Source organism: Macaca fascicularis, chromosome 5, assembly GCF_037993035.2.
Source record: "Macaca fascicularis isolate 582-1 chromosome 5, T2T-MFA8v1.1".
Taxonomy (NCBI): Eukaryota; Metazoa; Chordata; class Mammalia; order Primates; family Cercopithecidae; genus Macaca; species Macaca fascicularis.
This window is the reverse complement of record NC_088379.1, coordinates 190,090,730-190,117,729: the sequence shown is the minus strand read 5'-3', so window position 1 is coordinate 190,117,729 and position 27,000 is coordinate 190,090,730. Positions and strand designations below refer to the sequence as shown.

General features: G+C 40.2%; 1 protein-coding gene across 10 annotated transcripts in view; it reads right to left on the bottom strand.

Annotated features, from left to right (window-relative positions):
• Positions 1-27,000, bottom strand: part of SNX25 (sorting nexin 25) — a 138,255-nt gene that overhangs the window by 16,294 nt on the left and 94,961 nt on the right. For 7 of the 10 annotated variants that reach the window (XM_045391913.2, XM_005556425.4, XM_015451090.3 and 4 more), the window contains 5 exons: positions 24,157-24,429; positions 14,876-15,040; positions 7,884-8,015; positions 5,237-5,377; positions 1,343-1,456 (listed from right to left, as the gene is read on the bottom strand). In XM_045391913.2, the coding sequence (XP_045247848.2) occupies positions 1,343-1,456; positions 5,237-5,377; positions 7,884-8,015; positions 14,876-15,040; positions 24,157-24,429 (825 nt within the window). Of the gene's footprint in view, positions 1-1,342; positions 1,457-5,236; positions 5,378-7,883; positions 8,016-14,875; positions 15,041-24,156; positions 24,430-26,367; positions 26,685-27,000 lie in introns of those variants that run through there. The other 3 variants (XR_012435279.1, XR_012435280.1, XM_065545748.2) reach the window with 2 other exon arrangements.

The following is a 27,000-nucleotide window of genomic DNA, read 5'->3' as shown; positions in this document are numbered from 1 at the left end:
ACCCGACCAACATGGTGAAGCCCCATCTCTACTAAAAACACAAAAATTAGCCAGGCGTAGTGGCAGGTGCCTGTAATCCCAGCTACTCAGGAGGCTGAGGCAGGAGAATCACTCGAACTCGGGAGGCAGAGGTTGCAGTGAGCCAGGATCGTGCCATTGCACTCCAGCCTGGGCAACAAGAGTGAAACTCCGTCTCAAAAAAAAAAAAAGAAAAAACAAAAACCCCAAACACAATGAGATACCACTACACCCAAAATGGCTAAGAGGAAAAAGGCAAAAAATAAGTGTTGGTGAGGATGTGGAGCAATCAGAACCCTTACACACTGCTGGGGAGGGTATAAAAACTGCTATGACCATGAAGAAAAACGGAAAAATCCTAATCTCTGGGCATCAGCCGACATATATCTGCCAAAAGACAAGTATTACATGTTTATATAAGCACTCTTGGTAAAAGCCTCAGAGTGGAAAGGAGCCAAAAGCTCATCAACAATGGAATGACTCTGGAATGCAGTGTATTCACACAATGAAAACCTCTCACAGCAACAAAAACGAATCGTCTACAACTAGGATGACACGATGGACGAGTCCTGTGAACATAATGAGTGAAAGAAGTCAGAGATGAAGGAATCCACACTATACGGTTCCATTTATATAAAGTTCAAAGACAACTGTAACTAATCTATGGTGTTGGAAGCTGGGACAGCAGTTCCCTTTGGTGGGGGGCAGTGATGGGAGGGAGCCGGGGGCTGCTGGTGAAAATCAGTTTGTTAGACTGGCTGCTACTTACGTGGGTGTGTTCAGTTTGTGAAATGGAGACAGTTACACCCTTACGTGTATTTTTAGATGTACATTTTATTTTAATTTAAAAAAAACACCTGGCCGGGAGCGGTGGCTCGCGCCTGTAATCCCAGCACTTTGGGAGGCCGAGGCGGGCGGATCACGAGGTCAGGAGATCGAGACCATCCTGGCTAACACGGTGAAACCCTGTCTCTACTAAAAATACAAAAAATTAGCCGGGCGGGGTGGCGGGCGCCTGTGGTCCCAGCTACTCGGGAGGCTGAGGCAGGAGAATGGCGTGAACCCGGGAGGCGGAGCTTGCAGTGAGCCGAGATCGCGCCACTCGCTCCAGCCTGGGCAACAGAGCAAGACTCCAGCTCAAAAACAAACTAACTAACAAACAAAAACCAAAAACAAACAAACAAACCAAAAAAACACCCAAGATTTTTTTTAGCATCTAGCATGGCTTGTGAGAACAAAAACCAAACTACCAAGCTCTTAGAATGATGACAGTTTAACCCCAAATAACTTTTTCTCTCATATCCCACATTTTTCACTTGCTTACCTGTAAAAACTTATTTAATTGATTCTTCGACTTCTCCATAAACTTTTGATCTATAGATTTGAAAGGCAGCTTGCTAAGAGAAGGCAACTGGACTTTTTTTAAAGAAGGGACGCACTGTGGGGGGAAAAATGAAATGTTAGTATTTTGAAATTACATTTTAATCTTAAAAAAAGATTGAGAATAATAATAATTAGAACAAAACAAATCTCCTCCTCCTGTACTTGTTCCTCTGAGGTGAAAACGTACCCATTTTAATCAGGCTTGAAGAACTGGGAGGAACGGAAACTGATGGAAACCTACATCCTCAAACCTACAGATCCCCGGGAGCTGGGAAGTCACACGGCCAGGCTGGTACAAGGGACCTGCACACCACGTGGAGCGGCACATGATGTGACAAATGGAAACCTGGCTCACAGAAAGTTTTTCAACTAGAAGGTGTTGTGTTGATAACATCTCCATAAAAAGCTAAAGTTAACAAAAGTAAACAACAGGAACAAAGAAAACTTGGGTTGTAGCTCTATTACTGCATTTCTTTTCTGTTTTTTTTTTTTGAGACAGGATCTCACTCTGTCACCCAGGCTGAGTGTCGTGGCATGGCTCATGGCAGCCTTGATCTCCCGGGTTCAAGCCATTCTCCCACCTCGGCCTCCCAAGTAGCTGGGACTACAGGCACACACCACCATGCCTGGCTAATTTTTAAATTTTTGGTAGAGGTAAGGTCTATGTTGTCCAGGCCAGTCTCAAACTCCTGGATACAAGCGATCCTCCTGCCTCGGCCTCCCAAAGGGATTACAGGCATGAGCCACCACTCCCGGCCTTATTACTGCCTCTCAGTGGCAAACTATAGATTGTAAGTATATTAACAAAATATATTCCTAGTACGAAAAGAGCACCCTTCGTGGATTAAGTCCTCCCTTCTACCAGACACTGTGCTAGAAGCATGGCATGTGTTATTTCATCCTTACAACAACTCTGTGAAATTTTAGAGAAATGAAACAGGCAGTGAGAGCTGGAAGGGAAGACTAGAATCACAAAGTACCCAAAAAGGTGCTTCCTGTCACAGCTGCCGACAGGAAGCGTTCTCACAACGGGAAAACTCACACCGTAGGAAAGGGCCGGGGTAAGACAAGAGCCCAGCCATCAGTCCACAGACAAGGAAAGAGGACACAGGACGGGCGTGGACTTCCATGTTTGTTTCTTTTAATGCTTCCATGTAATTGTTTCGATTGTCTAAGTAAATTTTACTTTCCCAAGACATTTCAAAATTTTCCCTCAACTCTTTTTCCTCCTGCTTTGATACTAAACTTTGGTTTCACAATAGTTTTTCACAGAGAAAACAACACATTTTTTCTGTAGTATCAATTTTACTCAACAACTTTGGGGAAAATTCATTGTTATACTGAGACAAATTTTTGCTTTCCACACTGCGAAGGTGACCAAAGGTCGTCTGAGAAATGTAGCATGCATGACATTCAGTTTTGGTCACTGTCCTTAAAAAGCAGTTGAAGAAATTATAGTGTGTAGTGATGAAAACAGGTTAAAAAGCCACTCTGGGGACAAGGTTAAAGAACAGAGACACATTTCATTCACAGAAGAGGAGTCTGAGAGGTGCCCATGAGGTTTTGTAAAGGAGCAGCGTGGCTTCAAACCACGTTTTCAAACTTTGTTTTCCTTCCTCCTTTCTCCTTAATCTCAAGATGTAACTTTGAGATAGGCTGCGTATGTGTCTCCTTTCATTCTGAAGTGCAGCCTGGGAATGTGCTGTGAACCTCCACTCCCTTTCTTTCCCCATCCCATGCTTCCATGCTTTATGCACACTGATTTACCCACATGCTTGTTAAGCACACACCACGCTCCTTATCTGGTCATCTATTTCCTTAGAAGCTTCAAGGGCCAGATCCTGATACGGACTAGACACCTCCAGCCACAGCGGCGCCGGCTGCTTCACTGGATGGAACAACAATTCAAGACGAGCCATCAGGGCAGGTCACGCCACCTGACAACTCCTAGTCCCGCTGCCTCTTCTGCATTCCAAACCCTCTCTTTAAAATCCCCTGGGTTCCCTCCACAATTCAAGGGTGGACATTTTTATTTTTATTTTTGGGATGGAATCTCACTCTGTCGCCAAGGCTGGAGTGGAGTGGTATGATCTTGACTCGCTGTAACCTCCGCCTCACAGGTTCAAGTGATTCTTTTGCCTCAGCCTCTTGAGAAACCGAGACTACAAGTGTGCACCACCACACCCAACTAATTTTTTGTATTTTTAGTAGAGATGGGGATTTCACCATGTTGGCCTGGCTGGTCTTGAACTCCTGACCTCAAGGGATCTGCCCACATCAGCCTCCCAAAGTGCTGGGATTACAGGCGTGAGCCAACATGCCTGGCTGAGGGTGGAAAGTTTTAGTAAGAATTCTGCCCACTCCTTCCCTTGCTAGCATGGATAATAAAATCTCACTCTCTTTTTGTCACACCTCACTCTTATTATGATGATGGCTTCTTTCTACAAGCAGCGAGCAGCTGGACCCTATGACAGTTACAGTTTGACCAGTATCAGTTCACGCTGAGGGAGAGAAAAATGGACCTAAATTCAAGTAGAAATAATTGAAGAACTGTTCACTGCTGGGGAAGAAAGGCAATGACCCGTAGCAGAAGGAGAATTAGAGAAGACAGCAATTCCTGAGGACAAGTAGGAAGAATAATCTAAAAGTAAGATTCTATTAATAATCTTGATTTAGCCATTATGTACATGTCCTATGACAAGTCAGTTAAGCTCTGGGATCAGTTTCCCTCATTTCTCAAATAAAAGAATTAACCTAGATTAGTGGCTTTCAGACATTTTACATTGCAATCCAAAATGCACATATACATATACACATAAATAAAACCGAAACCAAAGGTCTATGAAACAGTGCTCATTACTACTGCTGCTACTACCAAAAAACACAATGGTGTTTACCATGTGCCACACATTCTTCTAAATGCTTTACATACACATATTCCCTTAATTCTCATAACAACCCCATAAGGTAGGCACTATTAGTATTCGTTTTCACTGATAAGGAAAAAGAGATAAAAAGCAAGTGAATGATAAATCCCAGGTCAGGCCGAGCACCATAGCTCACACCTATAATCCCAGCACTTTGGAAGCCGAGGTTAGTGGATCACCTGAGGTCAGGAGTTCGAGACCAGCCTGGCCAACATGGTGAAACCCTGTCTCTACTAAAAATACAAAAATTAGCTGGGCGTGGTAGCACATGCCTGTAATTCCAGCTACTCGGGAGGCTGAGGCAGGAGAATCGCTTGAACCTGGGAGGCGGAGGTTGCAGTGAGCTGAGATCGTGCCATTGGATTCCAGCCTGGGCGACAGAGCAAGACTCCGTCTCAAAATATATATATATATATATATAAAAGGATAAGTAAATAAATAAATCCCAGGTCACACAGCCATGAAGAGTAGAGCTGACATTCAGAGCTGAGCAGTCTGGTTCTAGAGGCTGTGCTCCAAGCACTGCACCTTACTGCCTCCCTTGTGTATGTGAGAGAATCCAGTGCAGTTCGTTCTTTCTACTGCTGCAACTTGTAACTGATGTCGCTACCATCCATGAATCACAATCGGCCACTGCCAGGTGTGAGACGTAGATGATGCTCAGGCCTCTTCCAGCTCTAGGGTTCTCTGGCGATTTACAATGAAAATCAGACAATTATCTGTCCTGATGGAATTAGGCTAGACTAGATGGTTTGATCTATGAGTCAATTTCCAAATGTCAGGATGAAAGCGCCACTGTGCCAGTATCAACAGCAAAGGACGAAGATTAATCAGTTTTCTTATGTGTAAAAATTGAAACGAGCTCTTGTGCAGTAATTCTAGAATCTTGCATTCATGAGTATTCATACCTCACTGAGTTTCCGGTGTAAATTCTGAAACTCGCTGAGCCTTCTGGGGACTGTCCAGTTCTTAGTTTCAACTCCTCCAACTTCTTGTAGGCTTACCGTGACAAAGTAACACGGCAATTGCTCACCATTCTCTTCTGTAACCTTGGGGAAAACATCAAAATCGATACTTAACAAAAAGCATGGTGAACGGATGCAGCAGGAAGATTTGCAAGTGTCCTCCTAAGGAGATTTCCCTCCTCATGGTGTACCCTGCAGGATCCCTGCAACTGTGAATATTACAGAGTTTATTCTAGCGAGTAAGTTACGTTATATGGCATAGTAGACCTTAAAATAGGGGGATTTCCTAGGTGGGCCTAACCTAAAAGCAAAGAGTTTTTGCTAGCTAGTAATACGAAAGGAAGTCAGAAAGATTCAAATTCCAAGAAGGAAGCCAGCAAGAGAACAGAGATCTCAGTTCCATGACCAAAGGAACTCAATTCTGCCAACACTCTGAATAAGCTTGGAAGTGGGTTTTACTGGGTCTTCAGACAAGACCTTAGTCTGGGAAACATACTGACTTCAGCCTGTGATCCAGCCGGCAGGGAGCCAAGGCACCCTGAGCTGGACTCCAGACCGACAGAGGTGTGACCAATAAATGGGTGTTGCTTTAAGCATGAAATGTGTTACACAGCAAAAGAAAACTAAACAGTAGGTTCATCCTGTGTTACTTTGAAAATAAATTAATAGCAAGCAAACAGGCACCAAATACATCAGAACCTCTCTCGGAGAAGGATGAGGGCACCTCCAGTTTAATTTCAGGATCCAACAAGCCCTGATTTCTATTCTTATTAAATTTTACACTGGGAGATAAAATTTCCTTTACCTCCCAACTGAGATATTGTGTGTGTCTGTGTGTGTGTGTGTGCGCGCACACACACACACACACAATAATCCAGAATAGGCCACTACTATACTTAACATAAGAAGATAAAAGAAAAAAATGTAAAATGCATTGAATTTGAGCTTGAATTAGCATCATAAATTGAATTAGAGTCAGTAAGAAAGGCAAGGGAAAGAGATGAGAGGTTTACTGAGCACCCCCTCTGTGAGGCAGGATTATCACCCCACTGTAAGGATAGGGAAGTAGAGGTACAGACAGGGTACCTGACTTTCCTAAGACCACACTTCTGATGAGTCAGCTAGCACAGAATACAGGCATGTCTGGCTTGATGAAAATGCATCTTCCGCACCTTCCTGGGACTGCTTTGTGAGCTCCAGACGTCAGGTACCCCTTTCCCATTTCCACTATCTTTTCCCGGGCCAGAGTACCTCAGCAAGCTCCTTAGCAGCAACCGACTGCCAGGGCACAGAGCCTTGTGATGGTTTCCGTTCCTTCCTTCCCTTTCTGCCTCCCCTAATATTTGCCTTTGGAAGATGATTTTAATATGCTGTGAAGTGTCAGGGCCAGCTCTAAGCAAAACTGAGGAGATAACAGAATTTGTATTCTGTCCTCCAGCAGCCTCTTGTAGCAGCTTTTGCCATTACATTCCCCTGAGCCCATTACCTTCCTACACTTCCACCCAAACAATAACTACCTGCAGTTACTGAGGGTTTCTATGTGGGAGTCCGAGGTTGGGCATGACCTTCCCTGATCCACTGCTCCCTACCTTCCATGGAGAAATGTGTATTGTTCAGCAGCTTAGCTTAATGGGAGCACCAGCAAGTGCCAAGGACATGCAGCAGGCACCTGGTTAGGCTCTCATGTACTGTGTGTCCTTTCAGGGTAGGTCTTGGAGAACATGCTTTGTTTTGCTATCCAACCTAGAGATAAATTTAAGGTTGTGAACTGACCCTCTCCCAACCCCTGTAAGAGTGTCAAGCCACTGGCTTGATGGAAAGGCAGGGAAGAACAAAGATAAGTCATATGAAATACCATTGAGGACCAAAAAAAGCACTCTCTTGTTCAGGACCTTGATATTTGCATATAATGTGGTTATGCAAACGACCACATTATATGACTTTCATCGCCAGGTTTCCACTTGACAGACAGTAGGGCAGGGGAGAAGGAAGTTGTCAACAGTAATGACGTAAACTCCTATAAGCATCTTTCCTCCTAAATGAAATTATTTTTATAGACAAATGAAAAGGGATACAGTATGTTCTACAAACTCTTATCTCATATCCCTCAAAAATAAAACAGCAAAACAATTCAAAAAATATATTCATTGAAGAGTTTAGAGATACTGAAATTTAAGCAATTGAAGTCAGTAGGATGAAACAATCAGATGCACTTACATTTTTAGTTTTTCATCTCCAAGATTCATTTCAACCCTCAATGGAAAAATAAATGGCTCCAAGATTCATTTCAACCCTCAATGGAAAAATAAATGGCTAATTCAAGGACATTAAAGTTGCTTTCAATTCCAGTGAACAGGAAAAAAGTGCTGTTTGAAGTGGAGTGAGATCAGATCTACACCACGCAGCCTTGTATAGTTCCCAGTCATGAGCGAACCAGAGTGAAAATTATGGGGGAAGGAAGGTAGGACAAATATGGTCTAAAAGAATGAGCATAAGTCTTCTACCCTCAATCTTCATTCTTCAGGATAAAATCTTTTTTAATAAGGTCAAACTTTTAAAATAAATTAAGAGGAAAAGCACTCAAACCTACCTCTCCACTGGTGATGGAGGCTTTCCACATGCCAAGGTTTTCACACCACCAATCCGTTCTTGCCATGTGCAGCTGAAGGTCTGTGCGTTCTTTCTCTATTAGGATTATTTCATCCCTCAACTTGGAAACAATCTGCCACAGGGAAAATATCCTGGGAGTTATGAAAACACTTAAAACTACGCAATTCGGCAAAGTAGCAGGATTCAAAGTCTACACAGAATAATCAGCTGTGTTTCAATACACTAACAGTGAATAATCCAAAAACAAAATTAGGAAAAAAATTCCACTTACAATAGCATTAAGAAAAATTCTTAGGAATTAATGTAAACAAGGAGGTGAAATAATTCTACAATGAAAACTATAAAACACTGATGAAAGAAACTAAAGAAAACAAATATCTGTAAAGGCATCCCATGTTCACGGATTGGAAGAATTAATATTGCTGTCAGTACTACCCCAAGCAATCTACAGGTTCAATGCAATCCCCAACAAAATTTCAGTAACAGTTTTTTGCAGAAATAAAAAAAAAAATTCATCCCAAAATTCATATAAAATCTCAAGAGACCCCAAATAGCCAAAACAATTTTGAAAGAGAACAAAGTTGGAGGACTCAATACTTCTTGACTTCAAAACTTACTACAAAGCTACAATAATCAAAACAGTGTGGTACTGGCATAAAGACAAACATACAGACCCAGGGAATATAGCCCAGAAATAATATATGGTCAAATGATTTTCAACAAGGGTGTCAAGACCATTCAATGGGGGAAAGAACAGTGTTTTCAACAAATCATGATGGGAAGACTGGATACTCATACATGCAAAAGAAAGAAGCTGGACCCTTGCCACCCAACCCTATATACAACAATTAACTCAAAGTAGATTAAAGATCTAAACAAAAGAGCTAAAAATCATAAAATGCATAAAAGAGAATATAGGGGGCCGGGTACAGGGCACAGTGGCTCACACCTGTAATACTAGCACTTTGGGAGGCTGAGGTGGGTGGATCACCTGAGGTCAGGAGTTGGAGACCAGCCTGGCCAACATGACAAAACCCTGTCTCTACTAAAAATACAAAAATTGGCCAGGTTGGTAGGGGGGTGCCTATAATCCCAGCTACTCAGGAGGCTAAGGCAGGAGAATTGCTTGAACCTGGGGGTTGGAGGTTGCAGGGAGCTGAGATTGTGCTGCTTCACTCCAGCCTGGAGTGAAGACAGAGCGAGACTCCATCTCAAACAAAACAAAACAAAATAAAACAAAAACAAAACAGAATATAGGGGAAAAGCTTCATCACATTGGCTTTGGCTATGATTTACTAGTTATGACACTTTAAAAGCACAGGCAACAAAAGAAGAAATAGACAAACTGGAATTCATCAAAATTTAAAACTGTGCATCAAAGAACACTACTGATATAGTAAAAATGCAAACCACAAAATATAAGAAAATATTTGCAAATCACCTTTCTGACAGAGTTTCCATCTCCAGAATATAGAAAACTCCTAAACCTCAATAAAACCCACAAACAACCCAATTTAAAAACGCACAAAGGATTTGAACAGACATTTTCCAGAGACACAAATGGCCAATAAGGACATGAAAGGATACTCAACATAACTAATCATTAGAGAAATGCAAATCAGAATCAAAATAAGATGCCAACTGATAACCATTAGGATGACTACTATAAAATAAGAAAATAACGAGTGTTGGCAGGGAGGACATGGAGAGATCGGAACCCTTGTGCACTGGTAGTGGGAATGTAAAATGGTATAGATGTTGCGGTAGAGAGTTTAATGATTCCTCAAAAAATTAAAAACAGAATTAGCATAGAACCCAGCAATTCTACTTCTGGGTATATACCAAAAGAACTGGAAGCAAGATCTTTTTAAGAGGTATTTGTATAACCACTTTCACTGTAACATTACTAACAATAGCCAAGAAATGGAAGTAAACCAAGTGTCTATTGCTGGATAGTTAGCAAAACAAAATGTGGTATAAACATGCAATGAAATATGATTCAGCCTTAAAAAGCAATGAAATTCTAACACACACTACCACATGGATGAAGCCTGAAGACATTACTCTAAGTGAAAAATGTCAGTCACAGAAGGACAAATGTTGCGTGATTCCACTAACATCAGGTAGTTGGAGTAGCTAAATTCATAGAGATAAAAAATAGAATGATGATTTTTCCAGAGCAGGAGAGAGGGAAAAATGGGGAACTATTGTTTCATAGATACAAAATTTCAGTTTTTCATGATGAGAAAAGTTCTGGTGATGGTTGCAAAATACTAAAAAGCTTCTGCACAGAAAAATAATTAGCAGAAATAACAGACAACCCGCAGAGTGAGAAAAAAATCTTCACAATCTATACATCCAACAAAGGACTAATATCCAGAATCTACAAAAAACTCAAACGAATTCGCAAGAAAAAAAACAAACAATCCCATCAAAAAGTGAGCTAAGTACACGAATAGACAATTCTGAAAAGAAGATGTACAAACGGCCAACAAGCATATAAAAAAAATGCTCAACATCAGGAATTATCAGGGCAATGCAAATCAAAACCACAATGTGATACCACCTTACTCCTGCAAGCATGTCCATAATAATAATAAAAAAAAATACAACAATAGTAGATGTTGGAGTAGATGTGGTAAAAACGGAACATTTTTACACGGTTGGGGGGAATGTAAACTAGTACAACCACTATGGAAAACAGTATGGAGATTCCTTAAAGAACTAAAAGTACATCTACTGTTTGATCCAGCAATTCCACTACTAGGCATCTACTCAGAGGAAAAGAAGTCATTATACAAAAAAGATACTTGCACAGGCATGTTTATAGCATCACAATTTGCAATTTCAAAAATACGGAACCAGCCCAAATGCCCATCAATCAACAAGTGGATAAAGAAAATGTGGTCTGTATGGAGCACAGGAGCATAGAATACTACTCAGCCATAAAAAGAAATGAAATAATGGCCTTCACAGCAACCCGGATGGACTTGGAGACTATTATTCCAAGTGGAGTAACTCAGGAATGGAAAACCAAATATCATATGTTCTCACTCATAAGTGGAAGCTAAGCTATGAGGAGGCAAAAGCATGACAATGATACATTGGACTTCGGGGATTCGGGAGAGGGTTGGAGCAGGGATGAGGGATAAAAGATTACAACTGAGTACAGTGTACACTGTTTAGGTGATGGGTGCAACAAAAATCTCAGAAAGCACCACTAAAGAATTTATTCATGTAACCAAATACCACCAGCTCCCTAAAAATGTACTGAAATAAAAAATAAAATTTTAAAAATAGCTAAAATGGTAAATGTTACATATATTTTACCAGAATTTACAAAAATAAATAATATTTTTTAAATGCCACACTCACCATCTCTTCAGATCTCTTTTATGAGAAAGCCTATAAAGTTATATAACTCTGTAGTTTGAGGACAGCAGCTTTGCTCCAAAACTCTCCTGAATATGCAGTGTTCAAGGGCTCTTTCCTTCCTCAGAAAGCCTACAGGAAGCACACCTTGCCTATGCCATTGTCCTGCATTTTATCATCAATAAGTACTGTGATCATTTTATTTTCATGTCTGTTTTAATTCCATAACCAGCATATTTGCTCCTTGAGGGCAGGCGTCAGACTCTATGTTACACTGAGTCTTCAGTGACTAACACAGCACCATGCATTTACTCATCACTTGTGTTACTGAGATTCTTCATGGTTAATGGTTTACTCCCAGCATTACCCTAGAATTGGACAGTTTGCTCCAGACTCACAAAATCTCTGTAAAGGAAAAAAACAAAAAAACCGGCCGGGTGTGGTGGTTCACGCCTGTAATCTCAGCACTTGGGGAGGCCGAGGCGGGTGGATCACGAAGTCAGGAGATCGAGACCATCCTGACTAACATGGTGAAACCCCATTTCTACTAAAAATACAAAACAAAATTAGCCGGGCGAGGTGGCGGGCACCTGTAATCCCAGCTACTCGGGAGGCTGAGGCAGGTGAATGGCGTGAACCCAGGAGGTGGAGCTTGCAGTGAGCCGAGATCGGGCCACTGCACTCCAGCCTGGGCAACAGAGCGAGACTCCGTCTCAACAACAAAGACAACAAACAATACAAAACAAAAAAAAACCTAGGCAGTAAATTTCAGGAATCAAACTAAAAGGCTAGCTTTACCATCTGGCGGCTAATTACACTGCTGGTACAGAGGTCTGTGAGAGAAGGAGGGTTAAGCAAACCACTGGCATTCTGTATTGAGGAGAAGTCTGCACCACTGTGTACTTACAGGAAAATGATCTGATTAATAATTAGATATTTAATCCAGAAAAGTCTTACTATTACAAGATATTGGGGGTGGAGTGTGTTAATTGCTAGATTGCCAAAACCGTTTTCAACATCAATCTTAGGGTTTTTTTTTTTTTTTTTTTTGAGACTGAGTTTCACTCTGTTGCCCAGTCTGGAGTGCAATGGCGTGATCTCGGCTCATTGCCACCTCCACCTCCCAGGTTCAAGCGATTCTAGTGTCTCAGCCTCCCGAGTAGCTGGGATTACAGGTGCCCGCCACCATGACTGGCTAATTATTGTAGTTTTAGTAGAGGGGGGGTTTCACCACGTTGGCCAGGCTGGTCTCAAACTTCTGACCTCAGGTGATCCACCTGCCTTGGCCTCCCAAAATGCTGGGATTACAGGCATGAGCCACCACGCCCGGCCAATCTTAAGTTTTTTAAAAAATTAATTATTAATTTTTTTACCAACATGAGTAAAACACAAAAGGAGGACTATGTCTCCTTCTGGAGAGAAGGATCAGCTGCCTTCCATCCTCAGGGCCCTTTCTGTCCCGTGCGCAACTGCCAGAAGCAGAGTGCTCCGTGAGTAGCCTGTGGACAATCTGATTACATAGCAAACGTAGATCAGAGAGTAGAGTTCAAATTAAGCCATAGTACCAGTGAATTGCTCCACGTTTCCTGAAAATTCTTTCATATAATATATATGAAATATAATATAGCTAAGAATGTTTATTCCATGGTTATCAAAAGTTATTTTAGGAAGGGCTGAAGAATGTCTTTCAAACAAACAAACCAAGCAGAAAATAATTCAATGAACATTCTCTAGCTTATCTTTCATACTGTTATCCATAGATGCATTTTAATTTATAATGAGATGAATCCAGAATAAATAAGACAGCTGTTCTTAAAGAACACGCCACATTGCAGATACAGATTATCTGCCATGCCAGCAAATTCTGTGGATCATCTCAGACATGTTCCTATCACTGGGAAGACGATCAGGCTTTTGAGTTCTGTATGTAGTAACTGGGAATGACTCCCTGTAAGGGGGAGAATGAACTATTTCTTATGACAATCCAGGAAACCTGGCCATTTGTTTCCATTTCAGAGTACGATTAATATTGACTGATTGATTGACTGATGGAGTCTTGCTGTGTTGTCCAGGCTGGTGTGCAGTGGCATGATCTTGGCTGACTGCAACTTCTGTCTCCTGGGTTCAAGAGATTCTCCTGCCTCAGCCTCCTGCGTAGCTGGGATTACAGGCACCCGCCACCACGCAGGGCTAATTTTTGTATTTTTAGTAGAGACGGGGTTTCACAATGTTGTCAAGCCTCATAAAGTGCTGGGATTACAGGCGTGAGTCATTCGCCTGGCCACGGGTTTTTGTTGTTGTTGTCGTTGTTGTTGTTGAGACTATTGCCCAGTCTGGGGTGCAGTAACGTGATCACGGCTCAGTGCAGACTTGACTTTCCAGACTCAAGAGATCCTCCTGTCTCAGCCTGCCTAGAGCTGGGGACTAGAGGCATGCACTACCATGCTGGGCTAATTTTTTTAAAAAATTTTTACTAGAAATGGGGTCTCCCTATGTTGCCCAGGCTGGTCTCAAACTCCTGGGCTCAAGCGATCCATCCATCTCAGCTTTCCAAAGGGCTGAGATTACAGGTATGTAATCTCATTGTGCAGCCAGCCCATCACCAATGATTATGAATGTGACACTCCCATTAAACTTCTTCCTACATAATTTTGTAAAAATATTACTACTAACCAAGATGACACACCTTTGCAGGTCTTTCTTCCTTCTCTTTTGCTTTTTCTTTGTTGAAGAAAACTCACTGTTTAACTAGACAGTAACTGGATTATAGATTAATAGATATTTTAATTGTAAATTGCTGACAGGCTCATGATACCAATTTTTCTTACATCTTGTCTCAGGAACATTCTCCTACTACAAAAGCATTTGAATGTCTACAAAAAGAGTACTAAAGAAGGCTCAATAGGATTGGGCACATGCTCACAGAAAACCCACTGTGACTCACTGAAATTGTTTTATTTTAAGTTGCTCTCATGTTGACCACTTGAAATCCTCAAACACACATTCAGAAAGTGCCAGAGACCAATCTGGCAGACCAAAGTGCATCAGCCATATCTATATTAGAGAAACCTCCTTGTTTAATTCTAAGGAGCAAAACACAAAGCAAAAAGCCACACCACAGCTTGGGTTTGAGAAAGGTCAATTAGTGAGATGCTGTACATTTTTAAACTCTCAAATTGTTGTTTTCTAGCAAAACAATTTATTTCCTGTACAATACTGTAAAGTTCCCTAAATTGCACTTGCAGCAGTTAAAAGAAAACTTTTTTTTTTTCAAAATATTGTCCTCAAGTATTTAATTAACTTTCAGAAATGACCCTGGCACAAGAGAAAGCTTACTTAGCCTGTTCCCAAAAGGCCCTGTAGGCAAAGCAGATGCAAAGGACAGAGTTACTCACAGCTGAAACTGAGAAAGAACTCCAAACCATAAGAGATTAAAAACAAATGCTTTCTAGTTCTATCCTAGAAGCAAAAAAATAACAATGGAACTTGCTCATGGTTAAAATTATTTTAAAAGAAAAGGACATTTCTCAACCTCAACTGAAAACTACCAAATTAGACAAATGTAAACTTTCAAAGACAACCTTGAAAGCAAAGAGTTACCTTCTTGTCAGGTTTTGGTGCATTTTGAATAGAATTTAGAGCTTGCCTTTTATATTCAAGTTTCTCATTTAGTTCTCGCAGTTTGTTTACAGCAAAACTGGCTTGTTCATTGATCCGATTGGTACTGTCATCCGCGGCTTCCTCACCAGCCTCATCTCTTGGGCCCTGGAGGGGAGAGTAACATACCACCATATCTTATAATGATAGAAAATTCAGTAATTATTATCTGTCACGATACCCTGTTGCAAAATACTACATTTCAGGAAGGAAAGAATACCAAAGTAGAAAATTCAGACTGCTTTTTCTCAGCAAAGAGAAAAATCAAAGTCTTTGGAACCAAAGTAAATGGTGTTCAGAATTGCAAAAAGGAAACATTTTATAGCCTAAAAAAAGGGGGGGAAATCCCATGCCATTATTTCCCAAGTGGTACGTCTAAGGAAATCTGCATAGAACAAGGGACGGCAACTCAGTTTTCTTCCCAACTCGACCTGATATTCTGTACCTAATCTTCAACCAAGACACTGACTTTTGGCTTCTTTCCAGTCTCCTAAGTATATTATTAAAAACTCATGCAATAAAAGAAAATTACCATATTCCCATGAGCGAAAGTATTTTCAGTATATACTTTGGTCAGTCCTTCTCTTGATATATTCTACAAATCAATAGGTATATTATTTTACAAGTAAAATAGCATTTGAAAGTGACTTAATAGTCATAAGAACTCTGTAACTTGGAAACGTCTGGCTAGATTACCCAACAGCACAGGAATTAGATTCATGAGCAGCAACAGCATGCAGGGCACTGCAGAGAACTGCTGAGATCCAGCTTCCAGTTTATCCTTAACTTTCTTCCAGGTTTTCTTGTTCTAACTTTTAGTAATCGTAACAAACAGTAAATTAAAATTTTTTCAAGGAAGAATAAAGTACCAATGGTCATAGAAAAATAGGCTGTTTGCACGTGTGTGTTTTGTTTTTTTTTTTTTTTTTGAGACAGAGTCTTACTCTGTTGCTCAGACTGGAGTGCAGTGACATGATCTCAGCTCACTGCAACCTCTGCCTCCCCGGTCCAAGCCATTCTCCTGCCTCAGCCTCCCGAGTAGCTGGTACTACAGGTGCTCACCACTATGTCCAGCTAATTTTTGTATTTTTAGTAGGGACAGGGTTTCACCATGTTGGCCAGGCTGGTCTTGAACTCCTGACCTCAACTGATCCACCTGCCTACCAAACTGCTGGAATTACAGATGTGAGCCACTGCACCCAGCCCATATGTTCTTTTAACTGGTTGTCTATAAATATATATATAAATGATATATAATTTCATACTTTGTATTCATTTGAATGGGTATTCTGCCTTCTTCACATAACACACAATGCTGGGTATTGAGGGTATTATCATCTTCAAAATTACCATTTTTAAGTCAGCCTTGTATGAGAATAATTAGAACAACAATGGCACTGAGAACTTATGAGGCACATTCCTAACGATGCTCCTGTTATGGGTTGATTCTGCTTTATTGCTGTCCCAGATGTACAAAAACAAACAAATGCATAAACTTTTTTCTACGTTTTAATTATTTTCCTAGGATAAATTTCCTAAAGTTCCCACTTCTAGAGATTACTGGAACAAAGAGTTGGAGTTCTCGAAAGGTCAGTTATGTATCAGCCTCTTTGAATCCTAGGTGAAAGTAGATACTTTTTCCTATTTGTTTACTGTCACCTCACATCAAATGTCAGTTCACATCCTTATTCAATGTATCTGCTGAGTATAGATGTCTTAATTAATTTGAATAACCTCTTTTACAGCATTTGCTGTAAAATTAACCATCTTAATTTCTGAAGTAGAGAGATAACATAGATACAACAAACTGTGACCTATCAAAAATAAAATGCAATAAATAGCGAATTTTGGACTAATCAGCTCAGTGATTTTACATGTAAAGGACCAAGCAACAAAACTTAAAAAAAAGAATGTATATGAAGTTTAGACAACCAACAGTTCAGAGACCCCAAGATGACTTCTAATACCATCAAGAGCAAACACTTGAGTCCTCAGGGCTGGAGATAGTGAACTGGGCAGAAAGAAAAAATCCAAGACAAATCATAATCTTTCTATGTAAGATGACTATAAAAACAATTTGTTTCCTTTCACGCAAACCTTAAAACTCATAGGGGTCACTAACAGTAAATAAGAGGTGGCAACTGGAGCTATCCAAAATAATTGTGTACGCTATAAGAAAACTAGACTTAACGTGTGGTTTAGCTGACAGAGTAGGAGCATCGCCATCTTGGACAAGCACCACCATTTAAAAGTTTCCCTTGACCAAAAACTGCCTAAATCCAAAGGGCATCAGCCTAATGGCTAAGGTCAGCAAGACCATAAACCACAAATGCCATCTCCAACCAGAAACATTCCAACCCTAAGATAAATCCCTCCCTGACCAGAGACATGCCAGCCCTGAGATAACCCTCCAGCCAGAGAGATGTCAGCCCCAAGATAACCTTCCCTCTGACCAGAGACATTCCAACCCTGCAATAAACTTCTTCTCCACACAGAAACATTCCAAGCCTGTGATAAGCTCTCTCACCCTAAAAACCAGTAACTACTCTTCGTCTGTAAGAGAGAATGCTCCTGAATGAAATCGGCCAGAAGCCCCTCTCGGGTTTATTCTCCAAAATAAACCTGTCTTTGACTGTCAGGCCACTTTTCATGCTTCTTTCCTTTCTTTAACTCTTACATTTGATACTGAAACCTAGGATGGGTGTTGGGGATAGAGACTCTCTTGCAACTCAGGAAGCAGTGGGCAGCAGCACCCCGTCCTGCTGGACCCTGAGTCTCTGGCCACCCACCCTGTCTTGTCTCTCACTTCACTTTTTGAGTGATTTGCGTGAGGAGGACAACTAACCCGAAGTGTACTGTGAGCCTCAGGCTGGGACTACTCACAGGTGGGTTCTTAAAACCCTCAGGTCTCAGGAATCCACCTCCAACTGCCCGCAACACGTATTTAGCTCTCTAGTCTTTGTCCCCTCCTCCTCCCTCCTCCTCCCCTCTCTCTCTCTCTCTCTCTCTCTCTCTCTCTCTCTGTCTTCCTTGTGCAGCTCCAGTCAAAGAGGCCCTTTGCTGATTCCAACCGGAACATCCAACATCAGACACTAATCCAGACAACTGGTAAAATCTGCCTTCCCTAGGCTTTCTCACGGTGCCCAGGAAAGTCAGGTCTGCCATCCTGATCCTCAGAGGAGCAGTGGGACTAAACTAGAAGAAATCTTGGGGATACCCAGTTTCTTCTTAGCTTAACCATCCTCTTTTGGAAAGAGGACTCTGGGTCTCTGTCTTTTGTCTGGGGATGCCTGGAACAAAAAAACAGATACCCTTAGCCTCTTCTCACTCGTCCACATGGGTGCCAAACAATCCCACATTCCTACATCCTTCACAACTTCTCCAAACTTGGCTTATAAGAAGCACAAAGCCAGGCCGGGCGCGGTGGCTCAAGCCTGTAATCCCAGCACTTTGGGAGGCCGAGATGGGCGGATCACGAGGTCAGGAGATCGAGACCATCCTGGCTAACACGGTGAAACCCTGTCTCTACTAAGAAATACAAAAACTAGCCGGGCGAGGTGGCGGGCACCTGTAGTCCCAGCTACTCGGGAGGCTGAGGCCGGAGAATGGCGTGAACCCGGGAGGCGGAGCTTGCAGTGAGCTGAGATCCAGCCACTGCACTCTAGCCTGGGTGACAGAAAAAGACTCCGTCTCAAAAAAAAAAAAAAAAAAAAAAGAAGCACAAAGCCAAAGTGTTTGGTTTTTCACTGCAACACAGCCTGGCCCCAATATAAATTAGATAATGACAACTGATGGCCCAAAAACGGCACCTTTGACTTTCAAATTCTCAGGGACCTTGACAATTTTATAACCACGAATAGCAAATGGCAAGTGGTTCTCTATATTCAGGCTTTCTTCTACCTTAGATCCCAACCCTCCCTATGTCAAGCTCGCACCCCTCATGAAATCCTTCTTCTTAAAGGAAAACCCTCCCTGGGTGTCTCCTTCCTCCAAAACTCCTTCCTTGGAAACCCCTTTTGAGCCTGCAGATGGATCTCCTCTGTACTCTTATTCCCCTGCATCTGCTCCTCGCCTGTTCAAACCTCCACCCCAGTGGCCCCTCCTGCCCCCAAGCCTTCAGTCCCAAATCCTGCTCCTCCTCCTTCTCCACCTGTTACCTGTTCAAAAACTACTCCAACCAGTCAATCTGCCATTCTCCCCCTCCGGGAAGCAGCTGGGGTTGAAGGCACTGCTTGCGTTCATGTCCCTTTCTCCATGTTTGATTTGTCACAGATCAAACAGCATCTGGGATCTTTTTCTGAAAATCCCTCTCATTATCACTGGGAATTCCTACACATAACTCAATTCTTTAATTTAACTTGGCATGACATTTATATAACTCTAACCTCCAACCTCACCCCGATAAGAGCACTCAACTTAATTAAAATGAATATCCAAGCTATGAGTATATTTAAAAGGCCTTTATGTTTTCCTCTTCGTAAATCTTGTTTTCCTGGAAAAGGCTTTTTCCCAGTCAACTGAATTACTTTTCTCCACTCTGTCTTGCCACTCTTGGTGCATGTATGAAAGATCCTAAAATGACATCTGGTGGCCTGGGGCTCCTTGGGAAAACCAAAAAAGTGCCACAAATCCCGTTCTGGGAAAAAATCTCTGTTTTCCTTATGGAACCCTGGATTTAGAGGTGAGTAAGTACCTTTCAAAATCTGTCTTTGTCTTCCAGCTACACTTGTTTATTAGGCCATGGAAATTGTTTTCCTAGCCTTTGTTCTTAAAGGGCCTCACCCAAAGGCCAATAATCCAATTGGGAAATTAGAAAAAAAAATCTTATAACTACTGGATCTTCTTCTGGGTGTCTGTGTGGCTATACATGTGTTGTGTGCAATGTCTACTAAAAGAGCTCTAATTAATTGGCCTAATAAAAATCAGTGCTTAAATCAAATATTTTTATGGGAAAAGTAAAAGCTATGCAATCTTTCAGTTCACGAGACTTTACAACTTACTGGCACAGTAAGATCAGAAATGTCTTAAGAACTGCCTGCATACATTTTTGCTTTCATTTATTGATCAAGCAGTTTCATACTTATCTCTGCCAAATGCTGTAAGGTGTCAAAATCTAGCATACAGGCTACAAAATTATAACTCAGCCCAGACGGAATAATCTTTGCTTGTGTAATTTTTTAATAAATGAAACATTAATATTGGTCTAATAAAGTTAGCTACATCTTGAACTATTTAGTGAAATACCCTAACTTCTAATCTTGTGGCTTTAGGCAGTCTAGTCCACAGACATAAAGGAAGTTTGTTTTGGGAAAGGATTGTTACCATCTTTGTTTCAAAGCTAAACTGTAAACTAAGTTAATACACAAAAATAGATAAGGCCTGGGGACATGTGAAATTAGCCATACCCCCTAGCTATGCAAATGATATTAAAGAAAAGATAATTTATATAAAAAAGTATCTTATATGGTAAATTCTTGTCCTAAAGTAAATTAACTGGTTGTTTAAAGAGAGGGATGTTTACAACAAATCAGAAAGTCGAGGCATGTCAGAGATTGTCTGTGTAAGTTGTGAAAAATTTTATAAAAGGGAATTCATATAAGAAATGTTGTACAATTTAAAAGTGATTAAGCCTCCTGAATGCTTTATAAAATGCTACTATAACTCTTAGCTGTACAACCTGCCTGCTTCACAGCTAGAGAAGGCCCAGGCCACACAGAGTCAAATGCTGGAATAAGTCAGACCTTATCTGCACTTCTGTCCAGGTCCTCAGCTCTCCACCTGGTACATAATTAAAACCCCAAACTTACCAACAAAAGTAAAGGTTGCTAAAAGTTAACAGTGTAATATGTATTTAAGACTATTGAAAAAACATTTTACATATACTTTTGGCAAAAAGATTATAAGGAGGCATAGGAATGTGGATTTTTACCTAGATTAAAAGATTAAAGAATTGTTTTAAGTTGAATAAAATAAAAAAGAAGGTTCACACAAGTTTTGGAAGGTTAATTGTAAAGGAAATTCTGTGTGTAAACATATTGGCTAAAGTTGAAGGGGTATCATCCAGTTTTTCTGTAAACTGAGCATTAAAATAAAAGCACAACGGGTTTTTCTCAAAGCACTAACCTGCTCCTTAACAAAAATTATAAAGGGTTAAAAAGGGTCTATAAAAATCTTACCTTATGGTCAAACATTAAAATTGGGTAAATGTGTCTACAAGGTTTATTAAAAATTGAGTTTAACATTAATAGCACACTAATATAAAAGTAAAATTTGGCTTATTTGGTATAAAATCATATAGGAAGCATTGTCAAATACAAAATGGTGTTCAGCTTTCTTTGGGCTATGTTTGCATAAATAAGTTATTGGTATGTGTTCCAATGTTATGGGAGACTCCTATAATTCTGATATATCTTAATGTATGTTATCAGTAGTAATTATAATTGTGTTAAAATTACTTTGTGCCACAGAAGTAACAGATTTCCTTGTCCATTGTGTCTTTAACGATGGCTACCCTAAAACTTTTGGTCCTCCATAAACAATTGTTGTCTTGTTTTGGTCCTCTTTAGAAGGTGGTTTTATAATCAGCTATAAGGCTCTAACAGGTGCTCTTAAATGCAGGTTTCTGATAACTTTGGAGATTGTGACATCAGAATAGAGGAAAAATGTTCAGGACTCTTGAATAGCTAAAACGTTCATTAATGTCAAGCAGGACAGGAATTAACTGCATGAACAGAACTAACAGGGGACTGGAGTGATCTTTCTGACGTTTTGCTTAAAATATTGCTAATCCTTTGTTTTGCTTTTCAAAGTCAAAGTAACTTTTCTTTTGAGCTATTGATAGCTTTTAGCAATACTCCCATGAACAAAATTTGAAGCATACTTGTTTCTCTCTACCTGATTTTCTCTAGCATTTGGAAACTATCTCTGAGTATTCTTAAGTTATGGCAATATAGTTATTTGCATAAGTGCAATAAGAATTTGTTTTCTTTTGTAACAGGGCACAGTTGGAAAAAGTGGTTATTTTACCAAGGCTTTGACTGGAATGGTGTGCTTCTCTTTAAGGAATCAAACTTCACTTACGAAGCCAATAAAGCCCTTAGAAAACTGGCCTCATATACTGTGTACACAGTTCCTGTACAGGGTTTCTGATCTGTGGTAAGTAAAGAAGGTCACTTTCTGACAGGCCAGGAACCCCAAGTTATCCTGGAACCTCAAGAGGAGAAACATCACCCAACTCATAGGTATCTGACGGTAAAAATCCATGACTGGACTTGGCTTTAAAAAGGTCTTATCTCAGATTCCTTCTACGGAACAAAGTTTCATCAAAGCCAATTTAAAAGTCCTATTTAACAAATAATTCTTCTTACTGTGCTGTATGCAAATAATTAAACCAAGTATAATACAGCAAATCAGTCCTACCATGATGTGTCTTTTTTTTTTTTTTTTTTTTTTTGAGATGGAGTCTCACATTGTCGCTCAGGCTGGAGTGCAGTGGCGCAATCTTGGCTCACTGCAACCTCCGCCTCCCGGGTTCAAGTGATTCTTCTGCCTTAGCCTCCCAAGTAGCTGGGACTACAGGCGCATGCTATCACATCCAGCTATTTTTTTGTATTTTTAGTAGAGACGAGGTTTCACTGTGTTGGCCAGGATGGTCTCAAACTCCTGACCTCATGATCCACCCGCCTCAGTCTCTGAGATTACAGAGTGAGCTGGGATTGCAGGCGTGAGCCACCACACCCGGCGATTTGTCTTTTACTAATGGTTACTTACAGAAAATTACACATGGACCTTCCCAAACAAGTGCCTCTGTCTCTCATTGGGTGAGGAATGTTGTTTCTATCTCAATCAATTGGGCCTAGTAAGAGACAAACTGCTGAAAAACTTAAAGAAAGGGCTAAAAAGCTAAGGGAATACCAAAATAACCAAACGGATTCTTGGTTTGGAAACAAAATCATAGCATGGGTGATCCCATTCCTGGGCCCTCTCCTAATAATATGCCTAGGACTAATGTTCTTACCCTGCCTAATTAACCTTTTTCAAAAATTTTTAAATGACAGGATTATGGCTATTTCACAGATAACTACCCAAAAACATCTACAGATGGCATTACTCCTACAGTCAATTTAAGACCAGAAAATTCTCCGTCCCCTCATCAGCAGGAAGTAGCCAGAAAGAACACGCCACCCCTTGTCCTTTTTATAACTACAGGGTCTGGAGTGACAGAGCAGGAGCATCGCCATCTTGGACAAGCACTGCCATTCTAAAGATCCCCTTGATCAAAAATCACCTAAATACAAAGGGCATCAGCCTAATAGTTAAGGTCAGTAAGACCACAAACCACAAATGACATCTCCAACTAGAAACATTCCAACCCTAAGATAAACCCCTCCCCGATCAGAGACATGCCAGCCCCGAGATAACCTTCCCTCTGGCCAGAGACATGTCAGCCCCAAGATAACCTCCCCTCTGGCCAGAAACATTCCAACCCTGCAATAAACTTCTCCTCCACACAGAAACATTCCAAGCCTGTCATAAGCTCTCTCACCCTAAAACCCTTAAATACTCTTAGTCTGTAAGACAGAGTGCTCCTGATCAAAAAAAAAATCTTCCAGAAGCCCCTCTCAGGTTTATTCTCCAAAATAAGTCTGTCTTTGACTGTTGAGCTGCTTTTCGTGTTTCTTTCCTCTTTATTTAACTCTTACATTAGCAAGTTTTCTTTTGGAGCATTTTAATTTCTTCTGACTTTTTTAAACTCCAAAATATTTCCTTTAACCCTTCCTGCATTCCCTACCTCTCCTCATTTTTTCCCCATCTCTTCTCTCTTCTAGGGCTATAGTTCTACTGGTTTTCTTAACTGGTCTAACCCATAAATGTCCTACCCTACAGACTTTCTGTCTTCACTTTTTAGGAGTCAGACCAGAGATGTGTCTAAAACAGACAGAGGGCAGGAGGTCTCTGACTCAATGCCAGCAGGAGGGAACATGTAGGTCAGAGGATAAAAGGGCAAGAAGAAATACATACAACCAGAGACAAGGTTATTCACGTTTACTTTTTATTCTATTTAAGGTCTTGTATATTAAAATATGTTACTTTTATTCTATTTAAGGTCCTGTATATTAAAAGATAAAGATGTGCATCAAATTTGGCTCACACAATATGCACCCACCTAAACATATTTAAAAGCTTATCCAATAAAAAGGAGCAGAAAGTTAAATGTGACTCACCGTCTCATCCTTGTTGGAAATCATCTGTGAGGCATGTTTCTCTTCCTCTTTTATCAACAATTTCTCATACAGGTCACTGACAATAAATGAAGGGTAATACCTATCCTTTAGGATCTCATAAACATCTCCCTGGATTTTGTAGAATACTTCAATACCTTTATTTCCTACAAGACACTGCTGAATTTCTTTGTAAAGTGATTTTTCCACAGATATTTCTTTGCTCTCCACAAAGAAATTCTGATAAATTTCACCAACTAATTGTGGAATTTCATTCTGAAAAGACAGGAAGATAAAGAAAAGTAAGACATATCTCTGAGAAAAATTATTTTTCTCTGAATTCTCTGCATTTGAAAGTCAGAAGAAAGACACTTAAGGTGCACCCTGGTATGTAGAATTTTGTGTCCATATTCAGGATCCAGAGGCAAATGTCAGATCCTAAAAAACAAAACAAAACAAAACAAAACAAAAAACTGGTTCTTTAAATGAACATGTTAAACAGTCAACACCTGCAATTTCTTTTAACCACTGGAGGCGGGAAAAACAGAATAACAGTTCTCCTCCTGTAATAGATTCCTTTTCATAAATCTGAATTCCGCAAGAAAAAAATGTGTTAGCTAATATCAATTTAACTTTTTACCTAATATTACCTAATATAAGTAACTAGAAGTGCCATTTCTCATCCCAGAAAGAAGTCAATATAATAACTGTGTAACTCAGAAAAACACTCTTCAGAATGACTACTTCAGAATGATTATGTCCTCGTCAAGCTTGTATTAGACAGCTTTGTCTTCAGCAATGAGCCTGGGTCATCACCAGCCTACTTCAGAAATGCAAAACCTCTCTTCAGATTAACATAATCTTTATAGTTCCTCTAAAGGCATTGCATTAACTCTAGGAATGTTATGCAAAGTTTTCGACAACAGTAAAGAGCAAAAGCATACAACTTAATGAACATAACTAATTTAACATACATCCCAGAATGTCCAAATCAATGTTGCTAGATCAAAAAAATAAGGCTATTTCAAAGAAGCTATATGCTCTTATTCCACTGAAAAATTTCAAATTCTCTTCCATAGTTTAGGAAAAACTTTTTAGATTGCTCTTTACAATATTCCTTTGAGAACAACCAGAAGTTATTTGTAGTCAAAACTGGTGATTAAAATGAGTAACAGAGTTAGCAAATACAATATTGGATAAAATTAGGTAATTTGGGGCTTGTAAATTAACAATAAAAGGCATTCCTAAGAAGATTTAAAGACTGGATTTAGTTCCTTAACAAATATAGTTTATGATTTACGATATATTTTAAACTGGCAGTCTATTCTAGCAACATTCATATGCGAATGAGTAATTCAATGTACAAAATGCTCTTGGTGTTTCCCCCTGCCTTCCCCAAAACCAAATCTTGTTCTGTCGCCCAGGCTGGAGTGATCTTGGCTCACTGCAACCTCTGCCTTCCTAGGTTCAAGCAATTCTCCTGCCTCAGCCTGCCAGGTGGCTGGGATTACAGGCATGCACCACCATGCCTGGCTAATTTTTGTATTTTTAGTAGAGTCGGGGTTTCACCATGTTGGCCAGGCTGGTCTTGAACTCCTGACCTTATGATCTGCCCACCTTGGCCTCCCAAAGGGCTGGGATTATAGGCATGAGCCAACGCGTCCGGCCTCTTCATACTTATTTCAATAAACCTCTCACAATAGTATATACTGATCACATACGTCACGTTATAGATATTGTGTATGTTTATAGACATATACATACATATACAGTTGTACCTCGGGATCTATGGAAGATAGGTTCTAAGATCTCCTGAAGATACCAAAATCCGAGGACATTCAAGTCCCTGATATAAAATGGTGCAGTGTTTTCGCATATAACCATGTACATTCTCTCGTATACTTTAAATCCTCTCTAGATTACTTATACCTAATAAAATGTAAATGCTCCGTAAATGATTGTGATTTTGTAGTTTTAGGAAATAATGACAAGGAAAAGGCTCTGTACATATTCAGTACAGATGCAGTTTTTTCCCCCCAAATATTTTCAGTCCATGGTTGGTTGAGTCTACAGATATAGAACCCACAGATAAGGAAGGCTGACTGTATACACAAAGACTGTGTACACATAATTCTTAAATATATATTGCCAAATGCAAAGCACAATGCTGATTACTGGGATCTTCATTGCAAGATGTATGTGTACCCAAAAACATTTTTATTTTCCTTTATTCATATTTAAATTGAAATAAAAGCTAGGTGTGGTGGCTCATGTCTGTAATCCCAGTACTTTGGGAGGCCCACATAGACAGATCACCTGAAGTTAGGAGTTTGTGACTAGCCTGGCCAACATGGTAAAACCCTGTCTCTATTAAAAATACAAAAATTAGCTGGGTGTGGTAGCATGTGCCTATAGTCCCAGCTACTTGGGAGTGTGAGGGAGGAGAATTGCTTGAATCTGGGAGGTGGAGATTGCAATGAGCCGAGATGGCCCCACTGCACTCCAGCCTGGGTAAAAGACTGAGACTCCATCTCAAAAAAAAAAAAATTGAAATAAAAGGCAAAGTATGAAACATGCACATTATGATATTATAAATGGCAAGATTATGAGACTGAAGTGTAGGTGAGGGGACCAAATTCATTGTAATAGCAATGTGGATATGTATATGCCTGTTTATAATGTGTAAAGAAAAATACTCAAAACTAAATTCAATCTCTTGGTACATTTATAATACCTCTTTTCCCTTGACTACACATTCAAAAGCATCTTCTGCAAAAATATAATGTAATTTTATTTGCCATTATGGGCTAGAACACAATGTCAATATTGTATTTGGTTTAAAAGATT